This window comes from Rattus norvegicus, chromosome 20 (genome assembly GCF_021556685.1).
Source record: "Rattus norvegicus strain SHRSP/BbbUtx chromosome 20, alternate assembly SHRSP_T2T, whole genome shotgun sequence".
In the NCBI taxonomy this organism is placed as follows: Eukaryota; Metazoa; Chordata; class Mammalia; order Rodentia; family Muridae; genus Rattus; species Rattus norvegicus.
This window is the reverse complement of record NC_141553.1, coordinates 21,125,653-21,145,176: the sequence shown is the minus strand read 5'-3', so window position 1 is coordinate 21,145,176 and position 19,524 is coordinate 21,125,653. Positions and strand designations below refer to the sequence as shown.

The 19,524-nt window shown below is 43.0% G+C and overlaps 1 protein-coding gene across 2 annotated transcripts in view; it reads right to left on the bottom strand.

Moving 5' to 3' along the window:
• The window catches only part of Arid5b (AT-rich interaction domain 5B), a 183,114-nt gene that overhangs the window by 133,637 nt on the left and 29,953 nt on the right, over positions 1 to 19,524 (bottom strand). For both annotated transcript variants that reach the window (NM_001107624.1, XM_087597501.1), the window contains 1 exon segment: positions 18,665 to 18,890. In NM_001107624.1, the coding sequence (NP_001101094.1) occupies positions 18,665 to 18,890 (226 nt within the window).

Here is a 19,524-nt window from a genome sequence, read left to right as displayed (position 1 = left end):
GCTTGAATGTTGCTTGTTTTTTAACCTTCCCACCTTGGGAGCAGTTATGCCTCTGAGCTAATAGATCGGTATGAGAGAGAATCACGGAATACAGAATGTGTAACTTGCTGCTGACAGGCTTGCATGTGGCCTTCCTTGCAATCAACAATCTAGGTTAGGCTTTTGTGCATGAGGAAAGCCTCAGAGAGGCAGGGTGGGAGTGGGAGGGAGAGAAGTATACACCTGTTGTAGCCTAGAGTCCTGATTTGCATATGAAATGTTGCCCCCTGGGCTTCAAGTGTTTGAACAGGTGCTTCGCAGTGTTTGGCACTGTTTAAAAAATTATAGAAGCTTTAAGGGGCAGAGTCTTGCTGGAGGAAGGACATCTTTGGGAGTGGGCTTTGGAATTTTACAGCCTTACCTCACTTCCTGTTCTGGCTGTCTACTTCCTGTGTGGGGATGAAATGTGACCTCTCTGTTTCCTGCTTACCATTTTGACCTCACACTCTTGCTGTCACACCTTCCCCCACATCGATGAACTCTATATCTGGTTGGAACTAAGGCCAAATAAACTCTTTGCTCCCGAAATTTGTGTTTTGGTTCAAATATTCTATCGTACCAACAGAGATGTAATTAGGACAGGTCAATCTTATGTGGTACAGGGATACACATGTCTATTTATCCTTATTGCTAATTGCGGAAAATTATCTGGATCTTTCTATTAACAGCAGTAATGTCAAGTTTCCCATTTAATATCACGATTTAAGTAAAAATAAGCAAGTTACATGAAGGGAATTAATAGTAAAATCACCAGTCATTAGTATCACAAAAGATAGGGAGGTTGGTTTAAAAATGGTGGGATTCTAGGATTTCCTAACCTAAGACCTCAGTCTCTGATAACACTTGTTATATACTTTACCAAACCCTCTGCCGAACCTGACAGTCCACGCTCGCTCACACCTACACACCTGCACCCACTCACACCCACTCAGGCACTCTCTCACACATTCACACACACACACACAGGCTCATATATTCTCTCTCTCTCTCTCTCTCTCTCTCTCTCACTAACACACACACTCACACACACCACACACACACTCATATACTCTCTCATACACACACTCACTCACACACACTCATATATACTCTCTCATACACACACACACTCTCACACACACATATGTACTCTCTCATACACACATATACACACACTCATATATACTTTGTCATACACACACACACACATACTCGCTCACTCACACGTATATTTTGAAATTTATTTTAAAGAGATGAAGGTGGGGCAGGGTCGATGTTCATTTCTTTCCTTGACAGTATTTTAATTACGTCATTGGCAGATTGACCCTGATGTGAGGAAAGAAGTAAAGAAAAGGTTTCTCATCACGAGCTTTAAAATCATGCTCACAGGAAACGAGCCAAGTTTCGAGGAAAAACTATATGCAGATCTCCCTACGTAAAAGACAAAACCTCACTGTTTTATAAATATTTAGAGTATTTATTGAATGGGTCAAGTACTAAATGCATTTCCACCAGAAGAGGAAAGATCACTTCAAAGGAACATGTAAGTGAGCTTATAAAACCCAATATATCAAAAATTAAGCCCTAAAAAATAGATGTCCACAGCCAAAGGTACTCTGCTAAAAGGTGTTTTCAAAGGCTTGCCACGATAGTAAGACTCCTTCAGACATTCTAAAATGAGCTGAGGAGACAACATGGCCACTGTACGTTTATCATGGGACAGTGGAACAATGTTAACTACAGCCCGTTCCTGCTGACAGTGTCCACCTCTGGAAATAAAGAAGAAATGAGGTGGGAAAGCACACTTTGCCTTTCACCTACACATCTTGCCCTAGGGTTTGTTCTTAAGTGAATGGTGGCTTTGTACTTTTAGAGGAAGTCAATCCAACGGTCTTTGTCAAATATATGAGCACTGATCAACCTTCTTTCAGGGTTCCTTAACTCCTCAAAGTGCCCGAGTCACTTTCGGAAGGAGACATTCACGAGGGCTGGCTGACTCTACTGGCTGTACTGTGCCATGGGATTTGCATGGGACGCTGGGAAATATTTTTTTTTTTGCCGGAGTAGTTTTTTGAAGTAGCTGATTTACAATAACTTTTGTAGAACAGAATCATTGCAGGTACTTTCCAGAGGCAAGGGAAAGATACCATCGACTTCCCATGAAAACACATATTACACTTTCTATTTGGAGCTCTAGACCCGAGTCTGGGAAAGGACCACATCCCTATGAAAATCTATGTGTCAGTTCTTAGGGAAGAACCCTGGGCTTGGGTTCTATTCCAGAAGCACATGCAGACACTCGATTTATAGACTAAGTTATATTTTCCCAATATACATATTATATACAATACATTGGAATATTGACTAATACACGTATATGCATATACACATTATTACGTTGTGATAGGGGGCCGGCATGTGACTATGGAGATTAGAGGTCAAGTTTGAGGAGCCAATTTTCTTTTTTACCCTTGATTGGTACCCAAGTATCAAACTCTCGTCTCCAGGCGTCCTTCACCGGCTATGCCATCTTGCCTGCTCGGTACGGAATAAGGATGTCGGTCATTTGCTTCATTCTGACATTAGTGTATTATAGACTCCGACCCGTTCCTACTGTCACTCTCAGGACAGTGGTGGGATAGGAATCTTATTCATCCAGAAAGTTCTGCCGGAGGTGAATTCCATGCCCTTTATGAACTTCACCACTAGAACTGCCTTGTCTTATATGAGCTGGCTTGATTAACCACATTGTCTCTATCTGTGACCACGAACGGTGTAACTAGGCAGAGAGTTGACATCTCGTGAAAAAAGTCCTATTGTTTGTGATTTAAAATTGCCAGCCCTCTTTTCGGCTTGTGGGCTATACTCTAAGAATACAATATGAAAATATTCCTGCGATAAGCCAGGGACACCCAATGAGAAGATGAAAGGCTCGGTGCCTTGAGGTGGAACGGATGGCCGTTTGTTGCCAGAACTCACTCACATCAGCATGAGAAATCTCATAGTTTTGCAACAATTCAAAACCCCCAAAATCCAAATGAATAAATCACAAATGAGCCTTAAGCTAAATTATTATCATTTCCGCATCTCAGCAGACGCTCGTAGTCTGAGCCGTTCAAGGAGAAGCGAAGAGCATGCGTCGTCTCCGCCAGCTCTTGATAGGAAACATCCCGTAGTTCTTCTCAACCTTGTTTTTATTTATTTATTCCAAAGAGCAGGGTGAACTCGGAGCCTCGGGTATGCCCCTCAAGCCCTTTACCACTTAGCTCCACCCCCAGCTCGCCGTGATGTATTTTTCAGAACCCAGAGAGGTCACGCTGAACAGGAAATACAGCATTTCCATCTGGGGAAAAAAACGAGTCAGATCCAAGTCCACACCCCTTCAATAAAATCCACGTCAGAAGTGACCATGACACCTTCTACTGATGGCGATATCCTGACAGCAGAAAGGACCCACAGGATGGAAGGACCACTTATTAAACTATCAGGATCCTGCTCTGAGCAGGGATACCTTTCCTTATGGGTGTAGCCTGTTTTAGACTCTTCTTTCCCCGTCACAGTCACAGTCTGACTACAGGCCGCCTTACAACTGTACCTGTGTGCCGTACTCTACCGTGAGACTCTTCTCCCCAGAAAAGAGAGTGACACCTGAGCCTCATAAAAAGTTGGTTCTGCTTCAAAATAAAAAGCCTGGGTGGCCAACCGCCACGCCTGTCCAAACTCTCTCGCCCAGTCACATAACTTTGAAGCGTTTCCCTAAGGTCATCAAAAGTGGAACAGGTCAAAATAGCTGGGATAATACATTTAGTAAAGTCAATTTATGAAGCTATTTCAACGTGTGCCTGATGTAAAATTATTAGTGGGATGTATGTTTTAGGCCGTGTTTTTGGAAGCCGAGTCTTGGAAACTGGAGTATCTGAGTTTCTCGTTGCTGACATATTTAATCTGTACGCTAAAGGTTGAACAGTGATATGTGGTCTCCTATAACAACAACCACAACCACAGCAACAACAACAACAACAACAGGCTGCTCTAGCTTTTAATTTAAGATTAGAGGAAGCCAGGTCAGGCAGCACACGTTGTTCAACACCTGGAAGACAGAAGTGGGAGGCTCAGGAGATCAAGGTCATCTTCGATGGGTGGTGAGTTCAAGGGCAGCCCGGAAGATGAAAGACTATTTGTTTTCTCAGGAAAACAAATACATTTGGTGTAAATTAAATAATTCACTGGGATGCTGTAGTTTTTCTGGAACCTTCTTTTCACATTCACAGCCGTGTTCCACAGGGGTCTTGGAATGGAGGTTCCTGTTCCACTCTTGGCTGCAAAGTGACGCAGGAAAACAAGTTTCTACTTCTGACCAACGAACGCACACCACACACACAGCAGAGGCAGCGTCTGCCATCCATGACCAACTCGCTGCTTCCAGAAGGAACCAAAGTAGACAAGGGGGAAAAAGTTTTTAATTCTTGTTCATTCTACAGGCTTGCTTTGTGTGTGTGCGCGTGTGTGTGTGCGTGCGTGCGTGTGTGTGCACATGCTTTGGGGGAAATGTGTAAAAGTACAGGAAAACAGACAGACGAATTTTTTTTCTTTCAGTTTCCTGGAACTGTTTCACCAGGTAGCCCTGGATAGCCCTGACTCAAGCTCTTCCTCAGGGCACTAATTTGCATCTAACCCTCCTCCACCTGCCCATTACGTAGAAACTAAAGCAGATGCAATTTAAGTGGGACAGAGGCAACTCCTCAGGCAAAAGCCACCAGGAAGTACTGAGGGATGGGGCAGAGGTGGAATTTGTCCCCACAGGTAAAAGAGCACAATTAAAAAAAAAAAAAAAAAAGCTGAATTCTTTTCAGACATTTGAAACACCAACCTGGGTATATTTGATCCGTTCTGTGTGAGTTTGTTATGGGAATAGAAATAGCAGGATGATGCTAGCCGGTGGACACCGTGGCTTATCTGTGCACTCGAATTTTAATTTACAAAAGGTAACAATTTCTTTTAAAGTAATGGAGCGAAGTTAAAATTGGCCTCTTTTGTAAAACCGTGAATTTCCACTCATTGGAAAATAATAAAATGTGAACCAGTAGGGATTTCTGTGGAGGACACAGAAGTCGCTGTAGGCATTAGAAATAAGTCCTAATTAGCCTCTTATAAGCAGAAAAGCTGTGGTTCTTTTCAATCCGGAGACTTTATGTCGCTCTAATACTCATCATTATCCTAAACGCATGGCTGAAACATTATTAATCCTAGCATCCAATTCCACTTCTTCCAAGAAAATTCTAGAACCTTACTCTCCACGGCCTTGAAGACATGGACGCAAAAACACAGCACTTAATTAATGAGTGAGGCATGGAAATGGCGCCAACCTACTGCACACGAGTTTCTTGAGCAAGCTTTTCACTGCTCAGCCCTTCTGGTCTTTCGCCATCTTGCCTTGAGCATAGAATCCCATGTGGCAAGGGTGGTCCCCCCCCCCCCCGACGAGGTGACCACAAAGAAAGTCTCTTCTGAAGAATTCTGCCTACGCCACACAGAACGGCGGCTAAGTAAGACACCCCTCTGTTGTTCGACGCCCTCAAATTTTTGAGACGCCTGCCACCACAACCCCATACGGGTTATTTTAACCCGCATGGAGAATTCTTGCTCATTCCCTCCGATTTAAATAGCACCCCCAAACCGGGGCCAAGTTAGCATGATGATATCCATTCTTTTGGAATCATTAGACACCTCATGGATGCGAGATTTCCGCCTGGGACTGTGTCTAACTGCTGCTAGCCCACAAGCTTATCCACACAGTCACCCTACAGTCATCCACTAAGGCCCAGGAACTGTCTGCTCCCTCTCAGAGCAACACCAGAGGAGGCCAGTGATACGTGAGTACTGATCGGATCCCGCCAGAGTACACTCTGAGTTCCGGGCAGCTAGAGTTCTGACCAAGTAGGATCCACTGCTCTTTACGATCAAAGAGAGGTCAGGGAAAGGTCAAGGCAGGTGGCTTGCAAGGCAACACCTACTTGGGTAAATTTTAGAATCTGAAGATTCAAAACATATTAAAAAGCACTTCAAAAGAACTCTCAAGGCTTTCTGCGGCCCTTAGAGAACCTTAGATATGGCTCACGCAGTCCCGAGTCTGTCTGTCTGAATGCCTTGTAATAGATAACCTGGTGTCTGGGAGTTAAGAATTAAATCGCTCCCTGCTGTTACCTATTAATACCTCTTCACATTCTTACTCACAACCTTCTGCTAGCCTTGGGGAGAGGGGAGGAAACAGTTTTGAAGGTTTGTTTTTTTTTTCTGAAGGAAACACAAAAGGAAACTGCTATTGTTAGCTAAGAGCACCTACTGTGTGCTGATGCCTGCAAAAAAAACGAGGTCTAACCAGATTCTCACTCAATTCCCCAATCCCGTGACACCAGCATTGTTCACCTGGCTTTCCAGATAAGCAATCAAGGTGCACTTAAAATGTCAGGACCTTATATTGTCTGAAACAAAGAATGCAATACCAATCCGACTTTAAAGGTCTACTCCAGGGTGGGGCGCTGGAGGGAGCTGGGTACCCTGCACAGTTCTGGGAAAGAAGCTACTTTGTATCGGCCTATTCTGCCAAATCTTTGATGGAAAACACTGATACAGAACAATGGGAACAAAGTGAAGTGAACATTGTCGTTTTTAAAACAGCAGAAGAAGAAAGGATGAAAGAAGGGCACACAGATTCCACATGTATAAAAGCCTGTATGTATACACACAGCCATCACGTGATGGGGTAAATTAGCCAGGTAACCATAGTTTGGTTTTTTTCCACCCTACTAGTAAAGTATACATTTCGTCACGCTTTGAACTCTCCTTTATTATCAACATGACTATGAAAACAATGTTTTATTTCTTATGGAGAGAATAGGCCAGGCCCAGAGCTTCATTTCTGCAAGGCCTCATAGAATGCCATCTTTGTGAGCTAAAGGAGTCCACTGGGTGGTTGGAAGGTGGGGCCTCTGTTCCTCAACCATTAGCAAGAAACTGGTTTTTTTTTAAGGGAGCTGAGAATTACAACAGGGTAGTTGCCTAGGAAAAGAAATATTACACGTGCAGCTAAAGCCATTGCCTTAATAACCTGCCGCCTAAGAAGAAAAATAAATAAATAAATAAAGGCAGGTTACAAACTAGCTGCTAATTTAAAAAAAAAAAAAGGTAAGGCTGAATGACTTCGTCTGGACTTGTTTACCAACCTGAACCCTTTATGCCTCTGCTATAAACCTATAGCAAGATAAATATTCCCTTGAGGAATTAACAACATTAACGACTGCCAATATTAATATATAAAGTTGGTCACCCACACGTGCGCGCGTGCGCGCGTGCGCGCACACACGCACACACACACACACACACACACACACACACATTAATGCCACCACCACCACCACCACCACCACTGATCCTCAGATAGCCTAGATTGTATTTAGAGCTCCCTCAAAAAGTGTTTCCAGAATGAGAGACAGATACTTGCTGCTAATTAGCCTCCCTTTCTCAAAAGTTCACCTCAAAACACCCCCAAGGAGAGAGCCCCTCCGCCACAGCAGGGTGTGTCGGGAAGTGCTGTAACAAAATGAAGTCAACCTTTGAATGTACATAGACGGCTCAGGTGGACTGAAAGGAGTGATTTCAGGAGGGGCCGATTATAAAAGCCAAATGTTTGCTCAGCCTACTGGATACAGCTTTGAAGTCGGGGCCCAACCTTGTAGAGCTCAGATTATTCCTAGGAAGATTAGACAGAAGCATCTGCATACACTTAGGTGCTCAGCAAGGTGGTAGAGACTACACCGTGTGATTAGAGGCCAGTCAGGCGAGGTAAATTATCAAGAACTCAATGACCAAGGGTTATAAGAGCTAGGAGAATTCTCCCACGTACAGCTCTTGGAAGGGCCATTCCTACAGTAGAAAGGCAGAAGCGAGTCAAAAGCACATTGGAGAATTTGGGGAGCGTGGGGAGTGGTCAGGTTTGAAGTTTACACAAGCAGGGATAGGGTTACATAAGGAAAAATCACAGGCTGGTTTAACAGTCTGTGCGTTCTGGGGGCCAGAGATCCTTCCCCTCTGCAGATGTATGAACAGCTAGGGAAGAGCACAGAGCTGGTGAGGACCAGAAACCACTGGGAAGTCCAACAATAAGATGTCAGAGAACGAACCACCTCAATAGAGAACCACTCCCCGGCCAGATAAAAGTTGATTACGTCACAAAGATATAGTCACATCATTCTTTATAAAATCCGGGATGAGGCGGGGTTCCCCAACAGTATATTTTATTTTGATTGGAGGTGGGGGGGGGTGTGTCTGACTACAAATCCCTGCCTCTCCACACAGAAACATACATGTAAATGCCAGCCGGCTTCCCTCAATGTGGGAAGAGAATCGGCAATTGCTTTTTTCCATTTTACCTACAACATCTGTGTGTTATCCAGTAGTGATGGGTTTATCAAGGAAAGGGGTGGCTGGGCTGGAGAGATGGCTCTGTGGTTAAGAGCACCGACTGCTCTTCCCGAGGTCCTGAGTTCAAATCCCAGCAACCACATGGTGGCTCACAACCATCTGTGGTGAGATCTGATGCCCTCTTCTGGTGTCTGAAGACAGCTACAGTGTACATATATAAATAAAATAAATACTCAGCTCCAAAATAAATAAATAAATAAAATATTAAAAAAAAAAAGGAAAGGGGTGGCTACGAAATGTATTGTCAAATGATTCAGAAGAATAAAAATGTATACTTATTAAATTATTTAATGTACAATTATCAAAGATCTAAGTGAAGGAGGAGACTCACAGAAAGAACATGCTAGGGCTGGAGGGAATGGCTCAGTGGTTAAGAGCACTGACTGCTCTCCCAGACGTCCTGAGTTCAATTCCCAGCAACCACATGGTGGCTCACAACCACTGTAATGAGATCTGATGCCCTTTTCGGGTGTGTCTGAAGACAGCTACAGTGTACTTCTATATAATAAATAATTTTTTAAAGGCAAATAAAAGAATGGAACTAAAAGAGAGCAAGGCTGAGTCAAGCCTCAAAAAAAAAAAAAAAAAAAAAGTACCTGAAGAAGGGCCAGGGCTGCATTTCTTTTTTAAGAGGTGTTTAACAGATTACAATAGGCCAACTGAATCCATCATGAGCTGAATAGGAACTGTCCTACAGAGGACCGAGGTTTCAGTGTTCGGTCCCCACACATTGGCATTATATTAGGAGGCTGTGGGAAGTTCAAAGGCGTAAGGGTGAGGTGAAAGATGTAGGTCACTCAGGGGGACACCTCCTTGGGTTTGTACTGTCTTTGGCTGCTTCCTATGCGGACTTCTGCTTCCTGGTTGGCTGTGACGTCATTGCCAAAGGGGAGAACTGAAGTTGGAGGTAACCCTCCCGAAACCGGGAGCCAAATAGATCTCTCTACCCTTATATTTTGTCCTAGAGACAAGACTAAAATGCCGTCACCAAAGGAAACTGGCAATCACCACTCCTAGTTTGGAGGTTTGTCTTTGATCCTAGAGATGCATGATCTCGTATGAAGCCAACGGTTTCCCCAAAGTAGATAGAGGAGACAAAGGGAGTCGAGAGACAGGAGTTCAAGGCCAGCCGGATCTTTCTTTCATTTTCTCATCAGCTTGCCAGCCCATAGAGTCATGTCTCACGAATGAAGCCTGAGGGAAAGCATAAGCCGGTTTCCATACCCATCGTGGATGTACGGAAAAAATAGCCACAAAGAATTTGATTCGTGGAAAGTAAAAGCCAGAAACCCCCGACAGGTTGGACAAAGCGTAAATGCAAGGACATCGGAATTCAGAAGGGCGCTGTGAGCTAAACCTGCCTCACGTGGTAAGACGAAGAGGACCCACCACACTCCATGGGCTCTGTTGGAGCAGGGTGAAATAAGCCAGACGTCCGTCCGGCTGCCCTTCGCACAGGATCCTTACTGAGGCAAAACCCAGTTTATCCAGGTCACACCTCACACCACACCCAGGGACGCCAGCCATTGGAAAGGCAAAGCCTCACCGGCAGTGTTTTCCAAAAGGCCTATTCAGGATTCATAAATGGTGATGTTCCTTTAGTAATAGCCTGTAGTTGGTATTACATAGAAAGAAGAACTCAACTCAAAAGTAGACGGGTGAACGGGGGGGGGGGGGGCGGTGGGGGCAATAATGTTTATTTCTCAGAGGTTTCGAAAAGGCAAGACTGAGAAGAGGCATGGAGGAGCCTAAGCCTCACTGGGGTTACATCATCGCTGGAAGCACCAGGGCGTCGCCAGCTGTTGGCTATCTGACTGGACATGATGAACTGTACTGTGGTCTCTATACCCCTGGAAGCCGCTTTGACTCTGGCCGTAGGATTCTTTGCAAAACAGTACCTCACAATATAAATGAATAAACCACTGTAGTGTAAACACTGGAGAGGCATCCTCAAATGAATAACCAGGAGGGTGAGGGAGCTTAAAAACCACATCCGGGGAAAGAATTGAAAACATTGGGGTTGTTTAGCTAAATAAAGAGAGAACTCTTAAGACCATCACTAGCGAAGAGAGAAGAAATGTTAACTGGACCAATGTCCCCAGAGGCCCCTTCCGTCTGGACAACCTTACAAAGAGCTCCAAAAAAGCCGCCCCAAGGCTCGCTCCTGTGTTAGATTTCAGAAGGGAAAACCCTTGCGGATCTAATGTCACCTCTTTTTTTTCTAATTCTCAAACTCAGAAACTCCCAGGTTCTGTGAACTTCTCTCTAGCCGGCTGCCGGTCTTCAAAGGATGTATCAACGTAGAACATGTTGGAGACCTTTCGGGTCCATGGGAATTCAAACAAAAGGATCTTGGACAGGAACGCTCTGCATATGGGATGGTGATGTATGTGGAAAGCAGCATCAACCAATGCCTGCCAATCAACTCAAGCCCTAGGAAACTTGGCAAAGACTTCCTTCCCAACTGAGTTCGGGAAACGTAGATGAGTATTTCTCATTGGAAAACTGGACCTTTCCATCACGGTTTCAGGATAATTTCGACTATTTAGTGAGAGAGGCAAGTTGAATTTTCGATTTCAAATAAAATAAGTCATTTTTGCCTCCCTTTTGAGTTGCAAGCTTGTGGGTTCTGATTATTCTTAGATCATATTCTAAACATCTTGGTGGTCAATTTATGCATGTTTGAGTTACTTGGTGTGTGTGTATGTGTGTGTGTGTGTGTGTGTGTGTGTGTGTGTGTGTGTGTACAGAAAAAAAATATTCAGTTCTCTCTTTTCACCATATTCCGGGGATTGAACTCAGCTCCTCGGGCTTGGCAGCAAGCCCCCTCAACTTTGCTGAGCTATCTTGCAACCCCTTCAGTTTCTTTAGTGAGACAGAATCATCTTATATAGTTCAGAACACCCTTGTATTCACTCTGAGTCTAGATTGAACTTGAACTCTCGACTTTCCTACATTAACCAAAAGGGCCTCTGGGTTATCACTCTACAATGTCAAGAGACAACTCCTGGAGGGGCCATATTGATCCTGTAGCAGCATGCTTCTTGGGAATTAACTGTGCTATGATCAGATTCTGCACAGAGTCATAGTGAGCACAGACCGCTGTCAAACCCTCATAAGAGAATCCCTCAGAAGGGTCTTTCTGGTTGGAAAGTAAGGACATTAGAAAGGCCAAAGTGTCTTGAGTGGTCCTGTAGGGCTTCTCAAATTATTCACAAATAGAATATTGCAAGCATACATCATCTATGAAAATTCTCCCGTTTCAGTTGGAAACAGTTCAGCCAAGCAACTGAGAATATGACACATTCTGTTGGGAGTAGTTTCTTTCCCCAATAAACTCGTATGAAAAACACACAGCCAGTTAATTGTATTTATACGCTATATGCCTAGATTGGGCTGATCGATCACTATGCTAAGTTATTCCCCAGCCATGAGACCCCTTGCTACTCCAGGCCATCTCGATCTGCTCCATTTTTCCCCGCCTTCTCTTCCTCTCTCTCCTCTAACCCCAGCTTTCCCTTACCCTGCCCAATCATCGGCTCTAGCCTTCATTTCAAGGACTAGAATGGGGAGATGTCTCAGTGAGATCACTAGGGAAGGTAATCTACTTCTTGTGGGGCAGTCCCTCTTGAGGAAGCAGGATTAACATCAATATACAAACAGCACCAGGGATACCCAAGGCACATTCAATAAGCCTTTTCAGAAGACCCCTTCCTACTGGCAGAGAGAAGAAAGAAGGCGGGATGGGGTGGGTTCTTCACGAGGAGCCTCCAATCCTAATGAGTTGATTGGACAACTCGTGTTAGTAATGTATTTCGAATGGGAAACCCTAGTGCTCGTTCTTTAAAGCAGAGTAGTAGTCTTGGCCTTGAGTACTCCAGGAAGCCCCCGACACTCCACACTCGAGGTGACTAAGAGGAGCCATTTGTATTACCAAGCAAGCCTCAAGGATTTCTAAGCAACAATGCCAGTCAATTTTTAACAAAGAACTTGAGAGATTCCTCACATTACTGGCCATGGATGGCTCGGCTTGCTTTAATACAAATTGTTTAATTTGTGATATGAAGAAAAGCGAATGTGTGTCACATACCTCAATTACAGATTACATATTAGGTATTACTACGAGTAATATTGTCAGTTTAAGCATGTAAATACTACAGTGATTAACCATATATACTACATTACATAGATAGGTTTGTGGCTAGGGTAAAGGGTAAGCAGGAACATTATATTATATATTACACATCAGATACAATATATTATACATCATATATTATATTTATATTATGCCACATGTCATACATAAATATATAATTTATATATAGGAGTATACATACACTTCGGTGTATCTTCTTTTGGGAGAGGCAGTGTGGAGAGAAACCCTACTCCTGGTCCCCAGAAACTGTGATTAGGGGCATCAGAAACAAACCATGGTGCTCACAGAGTTCTACATAGCTCCTGGTCAGACACAACTTCCATCCAATGGCGCTAACATGGACAAAAGTAACTTAGACTCCAGGGTCACAAATGCTCCTTAAGACCAGGGGAGTCCGTCCTGGGTTGATCTCCTCCCAAATCCAAGATCTCAAAGCAAGGTGTATATTATTATTCATTTTAACAACCAAGAACTTGAAGGCATGAGCATGTGCTGAGCTCAGGGGTTTTCCAGAGAGCAGCAGATCTTAAAGATCTTAAAGGCAACATCCTCTTATGGTACCATCTACTACCCAAAGTATAGAGGAAGCCCCTGCTAGGGCAGAGAAAGGGGAGGTCACTCTCTGCCTGGTGGGATGCACGAGTAGACACTTAGGGAATATTAAATTCAGGCAGTTTTTGCCACATGTGCGCGCTCTCTCTCTCTCTCTCTCTCTCTCTCTCTCTCTCTCTCTCTCTTGTTCTCTCATTCAGCCTCCCCTCTTTCTTCATACATTAATTTATTTACTTTACATCTAGAGTTCAGCTTCCCCTCCTTCCTCTCCTCCCAGCCCCTCCCTTTCCCCTTCACCCATCCCCCTTTCTTTCTCCTCAGAGAAGGGATGGCCTCCCCTCTTTTTAATATTTTTCTTCTAAAGTCATACTTAAGAGACGAGACCATTCATAACCGCCCATCCGCAGACAGTTAGCAGCATGATAATTGACACTGAGTTTGTTACAAAAAAAGGGGGGTGGGGGGAGAAAAGGCTGTTTTAATAACCTTGGCCTAAAACACATTTTGCTGTATGCCTCAAAGGGTTTCAATAAAAAAAAAAAAAAAAGTCAACCTGTAGAGACATATTTTCTTGGCTTAAACAACAATCCGAAGCATATAAATGTAGTCCAACTATAATGACATATTTATAGGCCAATAAAGCTTACATTGCGGCTTTCATACCTCGCTTAAAGGAACTCTGTGAGAAACAGTGTTGTATAAAATAATTTGATTTTTTTCCCCCCAAACGATAGCCCAAGGAATAAAAAATGCAACTTTGCTGTGTTTAACTGATAGTTTTTATTCTCCTAAGTTGCTAAAATTTTTGTAAAATGAAATAAGTCTTCATTTGACTCCCCTCAACGGCCATACCAAATATGGGTATCAGGTCCACTTTAATACAAAGCTAAGTACTGTAATTCTGAAGACAAAAAAATAAATAACTAGAGGCTTGTGTAGTGAATGATTTAATCAGTCTGATTCTTCTGGAAGAACAGGTTTTGTGTTCGTTATGCTTATGAATAACACATTCCTTTAACCCTCTGTTCTCACAGAGCTATTTTTCTTGACTTCAAAAACCAAAAAAAAAAAAAAAAAAAAAAGAAAGAAAGAAAGAAAGAAAAAAAGAAAAAGAAACCACCCTCCAGTATGAAATGAGCTGAAGGAGTAACCCCCACCCCAGGACAGCCCGATTGGTGTTGGTCTCATGCGGAACTTTATTTTAAGGGGAAAAGGAGGTGGGGGGGATAATAAATGTGCTGCATCACATGGAAGAAATGTTTATTGTTTTAATGATTAGCCTTTTCACTAGCTGCATCTGTAGTTGTTGTCAGCAGCCATTTAAGATTAAATGAAGACTCTGGAAGATTTAAAAAAAAAAACAAAAAACAAAAAAAAACCAAACAGGCTGCCCTCAAGGGGAAAGGTGATTTAAAGACAAGAAAACCGGCCAGGGTGGTGAAGAAAGTTGGAGTGGCCATTGGGAGGTACCACTGGGCAGAGTTTTTCTTTGTGCAGCATTAATTTGTTGCCAGACAGACACTTGTGTTGTTTTAATTCTGTTCTTTCACTATTCACAGAGAGACGGGAAATGACACAAACTGCCAGAGGAGGAAACTTACTAACTCTGAGCAAGAGGAGCACTTTCATTTACTTGGTTTTTATATTGTAAAAAAAAAAAAAGTCTGTCTTTGAGAGTCAACCTAATTCTTTCGTTATTATTGATGTTTTTAACAGGCCAGAGGAACTGGGCTTTTTTTTTTTTTTTTTTTAAGAAAAAAAAAATAGCACACTCAAAGTTTGACTTTCTCCATGGAGAGGTGAGTTTTTCCATTCTTTGCTCGTTTCCTGGCTAGTAGGAGGGTCCTTAAGCAATCTCAAAAGTTCATCTTTCTTTGATGAAAACAATGAGGAAGGTTCTACAGAAGGAAAGACCCAGCGAGCTGAGAGCTTCCACTAATAGTGTGGTATTGGGGTGGTTTTGGTGTGGCAGAGAGAGAGAGACAGAGAGAGAGAGACAGAGAGAGAGAGACAAAGACAGAGGGAAAAAGACAGACAGAGACAGAGACAGACAGAGACACAGAGAGAGATAGAGACAAAGAGAGGCAGACAGAGAGAAAGAAAGAAATAGAGACATACAGAGAGACAGAAATAGAGAGAAACAGAGACACAGAGAGACTGAAAGTGAGCTAGAAAGAGAACACTGAGGTAGAAAGAAAGGTCAACAAATCCTTTGATGTGATAGCCAGAGAAAGGAAGAGTAGAAAGATCTCTGGGACCCAACTGTGTGCGGCCAATGACTTCCGGCAGCGTTCCTGGTCTAAAAGTCCCCACTGTCAATCCCAACTATGTGGATTCACAAACTTCAGATCAGACAAATAATGGAAACTCATTACATTAAGGAAAGTTTTTGTTTCTCTTTGCACATTATTACAACACAGTGTACATTCCAATTACGAAAGCTATTTGTCTCAAATTCCCCACAGTTCATACCAACCCAGTTGAATTTCAAGGCCTTACATTCTGTCCTTAAAGGGGTACTTACATTTACAGAAAGAAAAGGTATGTAGTCTCTCTTGCTCCCCCAAGGGGTCTCTCACTCAATTTCCTGTTGAATATATCCCTTCCCAAGCTAACCTCACAAATGGATCCCAAGTCTGACACACAAACACACACACACACACACACACACACACACACACACACACACACACACCCCAAATCATCTGGGAAGTCTTTTATCAGTCTACACTTTTTGGCTTTATCTCAGTCCCACAAAGAAGGTTCTAAGGCAGCTACACTTAGCCATTAACCAAGTTCTCCTTAGTAAATGTAAATGCAATTTGATTTCAAAGCCACTAATCTGCATTTTCAAGACCAAACCCTCTGCAAGTGCTTTGAATAGTCAGGCAAACCAGTTTCTTCAGGAACCACTTGAGGTGAGGGTAGAGAGGGAGGGTGGGGGCGGGAGCTACAAAAATTATGGACTTTTTTTTTTCTTTTAAAGAATCTAAGATTCTCAAACTCTCCTTAGATGGAGTTAAGAAACTGGTGTGTGTGTGTGTGTGTGTGTGTGTGTGTGTGTGTGTGTGTGTGTGTGTGCGCTCATTAATAAACTATCCCTTTGAAACACAAAACAACCCTGCTATAAATACTCTTGTTTACATGTGTGACATCAAGCTTAACCATTTACATAGCCTTTTGTCCCCCAAGGGTTTCCTGTTTAATGTTTTATCAGTAACACTATATTCTATAACTCAAGAAAAATGAAAAAAAGAAATGGTTTAATGTGAAGGTAAAAAGCAGGACCAGGGAGACAGGACAGTGATAACACATGAAGAGGGCAAACCACCAGATTCTAAACATTCTCACACATCATAAAAGTAGTCAGGACCTGTGAACAGGAAATACGTAAAGACTATTTTTGAAAGTTCCTCGGCTGAGAGGAAAGAATTCTACCTTAATAATCTTTTTTCTAATTGCTCACATGACAAGTGGGGCCATATGTCTAAAATGCCACCGTCCGACATCTATCAAAGAGCTGCCAGGCAACAGTTGATATTAAACTGCAGGATGGTCTTGACGGTATTGCTCAAACTGCACGCCTTACCACAAACCAGAGTCACATGAAAGAGAGTCAGTTCCCTGATGTTATTCAGTCTGTGTCAGTTAAAAGAAATCATCAAGGTTTCTTGTAAAAGTTAAGTTCTAGGTTTAAAAACAAAACAAAAAAAAAAAAAAAAAAAAGAAAAGAAAAGAAAAAAAAAAACCAGGAAGTTGTCACACTGAGGCATCAACCAGGTCCCTGAAAAATCGGCATTGTGGTCTAATGAAAGAAAAGACACCTCACTCTGTTAAGGACGAAGTTCCTCTTTGCGTGAAGAGGAAACAGGCAGCCTAAAGCTGAGGTCAATAGCTTTGGTCTTGAGCAACACCAGAAGAGTCGGCCCAAGAAGGCCACTGAGGATACAAACAAGTCCACACAAAAGGTGGTCAGGGTCACACAGTCATGGGAGGAGTGACTGCTGAGGCAGGAGAATGCCTTCACCATGTGAGACCTCTCATGTCCCTGTTTGTATGGGAGGATGGAAAATCAGACCATACATGTTTACCTAAGGCCCCGGGACGGAGGGGCAGAGTTGATGTTAAGATATGGCCAGAACACTCAAAGCTGGACAGAAGAGGAATCTAAAGTCCAGACACTCCTTTGTAGGAGACAAGAAGGAGGGATAAACACATAGCCGAGGGGGTGGGGGAGGCCAAGGACACCCACCCCAGCAGTTTCTAGCTTGTTTTATTGGCCCTGAGGTAAATGAATCACCATTGCACTTTGGGCTGCTACATTCCTTCCATGGAATTCTGACTTGAAACCCTAGTTGTTTTAGTACCCACTTACAGCAAACATTTTAAGTCGCCATTAATTCACTGTTAGCCCTAATTAAGTCTTAGATCTTGACGGCACATAGACCATTATTTGAGGTCACATGCTATGTCACCCAGTAAGAGGCTATACACGAAAGAGACCCTGTAAATACAACAGGCCACACGTTTCCTTTCCTGCCCCGGCATTTCCCAGGCCATAGTCTTGAGCCCCATTAGAGTGAATCAATCATATATACACACATATGTATTGTACATACTTACACTTTTTAATAAAAATTACATACTCTAATGTTATGCGATATGTAATTTTATAAGATATGAATTCTTTGTGTGTGTGTATTTCTAGGTACACTTTGTGTTTGTTCCTGTCCTGTGTCTACCCGTGGAGGTCAGAGGATAGCATTTAGTATTACTCTTTAGAAGCCACACATCTTGGCTTCCCGTCCCCCACCTCCATTGGCTTAGAAATCATCTCTTTGGTTAGGTGGGGTAGCTTCAGCTGTTCTTTTGACTCAGACCCCCCAGTTCTGGGATTAAACACATATATCATTGTGCCTGACTTTGTAATGTGGGTCTTGGGGCTCACATATCGGTCCTAAGGGTTATAAAGCAAGGGTTTTCCTATCTGAACCATCTCTCTAGATCCTAAATATGTCATTATATACATGATATATATTTTTTTGAAAACTCATATTTATTATTTCTATTGTGTGTATGTGTGTGCATATATGCACCTATGTGTGCCATGCGCACGTGAGTGTAGGTATCATCAGAGACCAGAGACATCTGATGTCCGTAATGCTTTCAGGGGACTTGGAGGTGCTCAGTATAGGTGCTGGACCCTGAACTGAAATTTTTCTAAAAGAACGATACGTTCTTAAATAATGCTGAGCCAGCTCTCCAGCCCCATAAGCTAAAATTATGCTATATGGTTCTTAAATAATACACAACTCTTAGATACCACACCGTTCTTACACGCATGGTTCTTACACTGTTTCGTGTAAATGATTGATAGTAAGGGTTTCAGGCTACAAGGGGAGTGTAGCCCGTCGCACATCCCAGTACATTGCGTTTAGAAGCAGGAGCCGAGCTTACCGAGATCAGCCTTTTCCTTGAGAACGTCTTTGAAGTTGAGCCCACTGTTAAGGGTTGACTGCCTGTACCTGAGCAGAGCCTCCTTCTGGCCATTTCTCCCAAAGCCCTCGGTCTTCACCGGAGTGGCTCGGAGCCCACACCTCCACTTGGAGAAATCAGAATGCGCCCATTTGACGAGGTCCTCGAGCTTTACAATCACCTTTTCAGAGACGGCGATGACCTCGTCCTACGAGAGGTGGGGAGAACAGACAATGTTACTTGGGGTCCGAAGGAAAATATCCATCCTTAGCAAAGCTCACCTGGATGCCACAGGGACAGCCTCACCTTCCAGCAAGGGGCCTAACCTGGGACAAGTAGCTTTTAGGGTGAGAAGAATCCTACGAACTCGTTTGAGCTCAGTGACTTTCCAGGCTTCTTTATTTTAAAGAATAATTTATACGATGCGTTTGCTGGGAGGTAGGAAGTTTCCAGAAACAGGACAGTAATTCTCACAGACATTTTTAATGCTAGACACAAAGCCCCATCTACCAATCCAACTCCTTGGGTGAAAGCTAATTTTTAGAATGCAATTAATTGCAAATGAAAAAAGCGTAAGGCTGGATGACTAATGGTTAGCCTGTCTTCATATAAATGGCCTAAGTAAATCTAGAATTCTTGGAACTCTGACTCACCCCCAAATTCCTATGTTTATGGTACATTTTCCCTTGGCTTGGACACAAATATTGAATTTAACTTTTGTCCTAAAAAAATTAAATAAAACCGTGATGTAATCCCCAAAGAAATACTTTATAAATGTTATGTGCTTCCCACTGAAAGCAGCTTACACGTTCTCGTGTTTCTGAAAAACTTTGCAAGCTGAG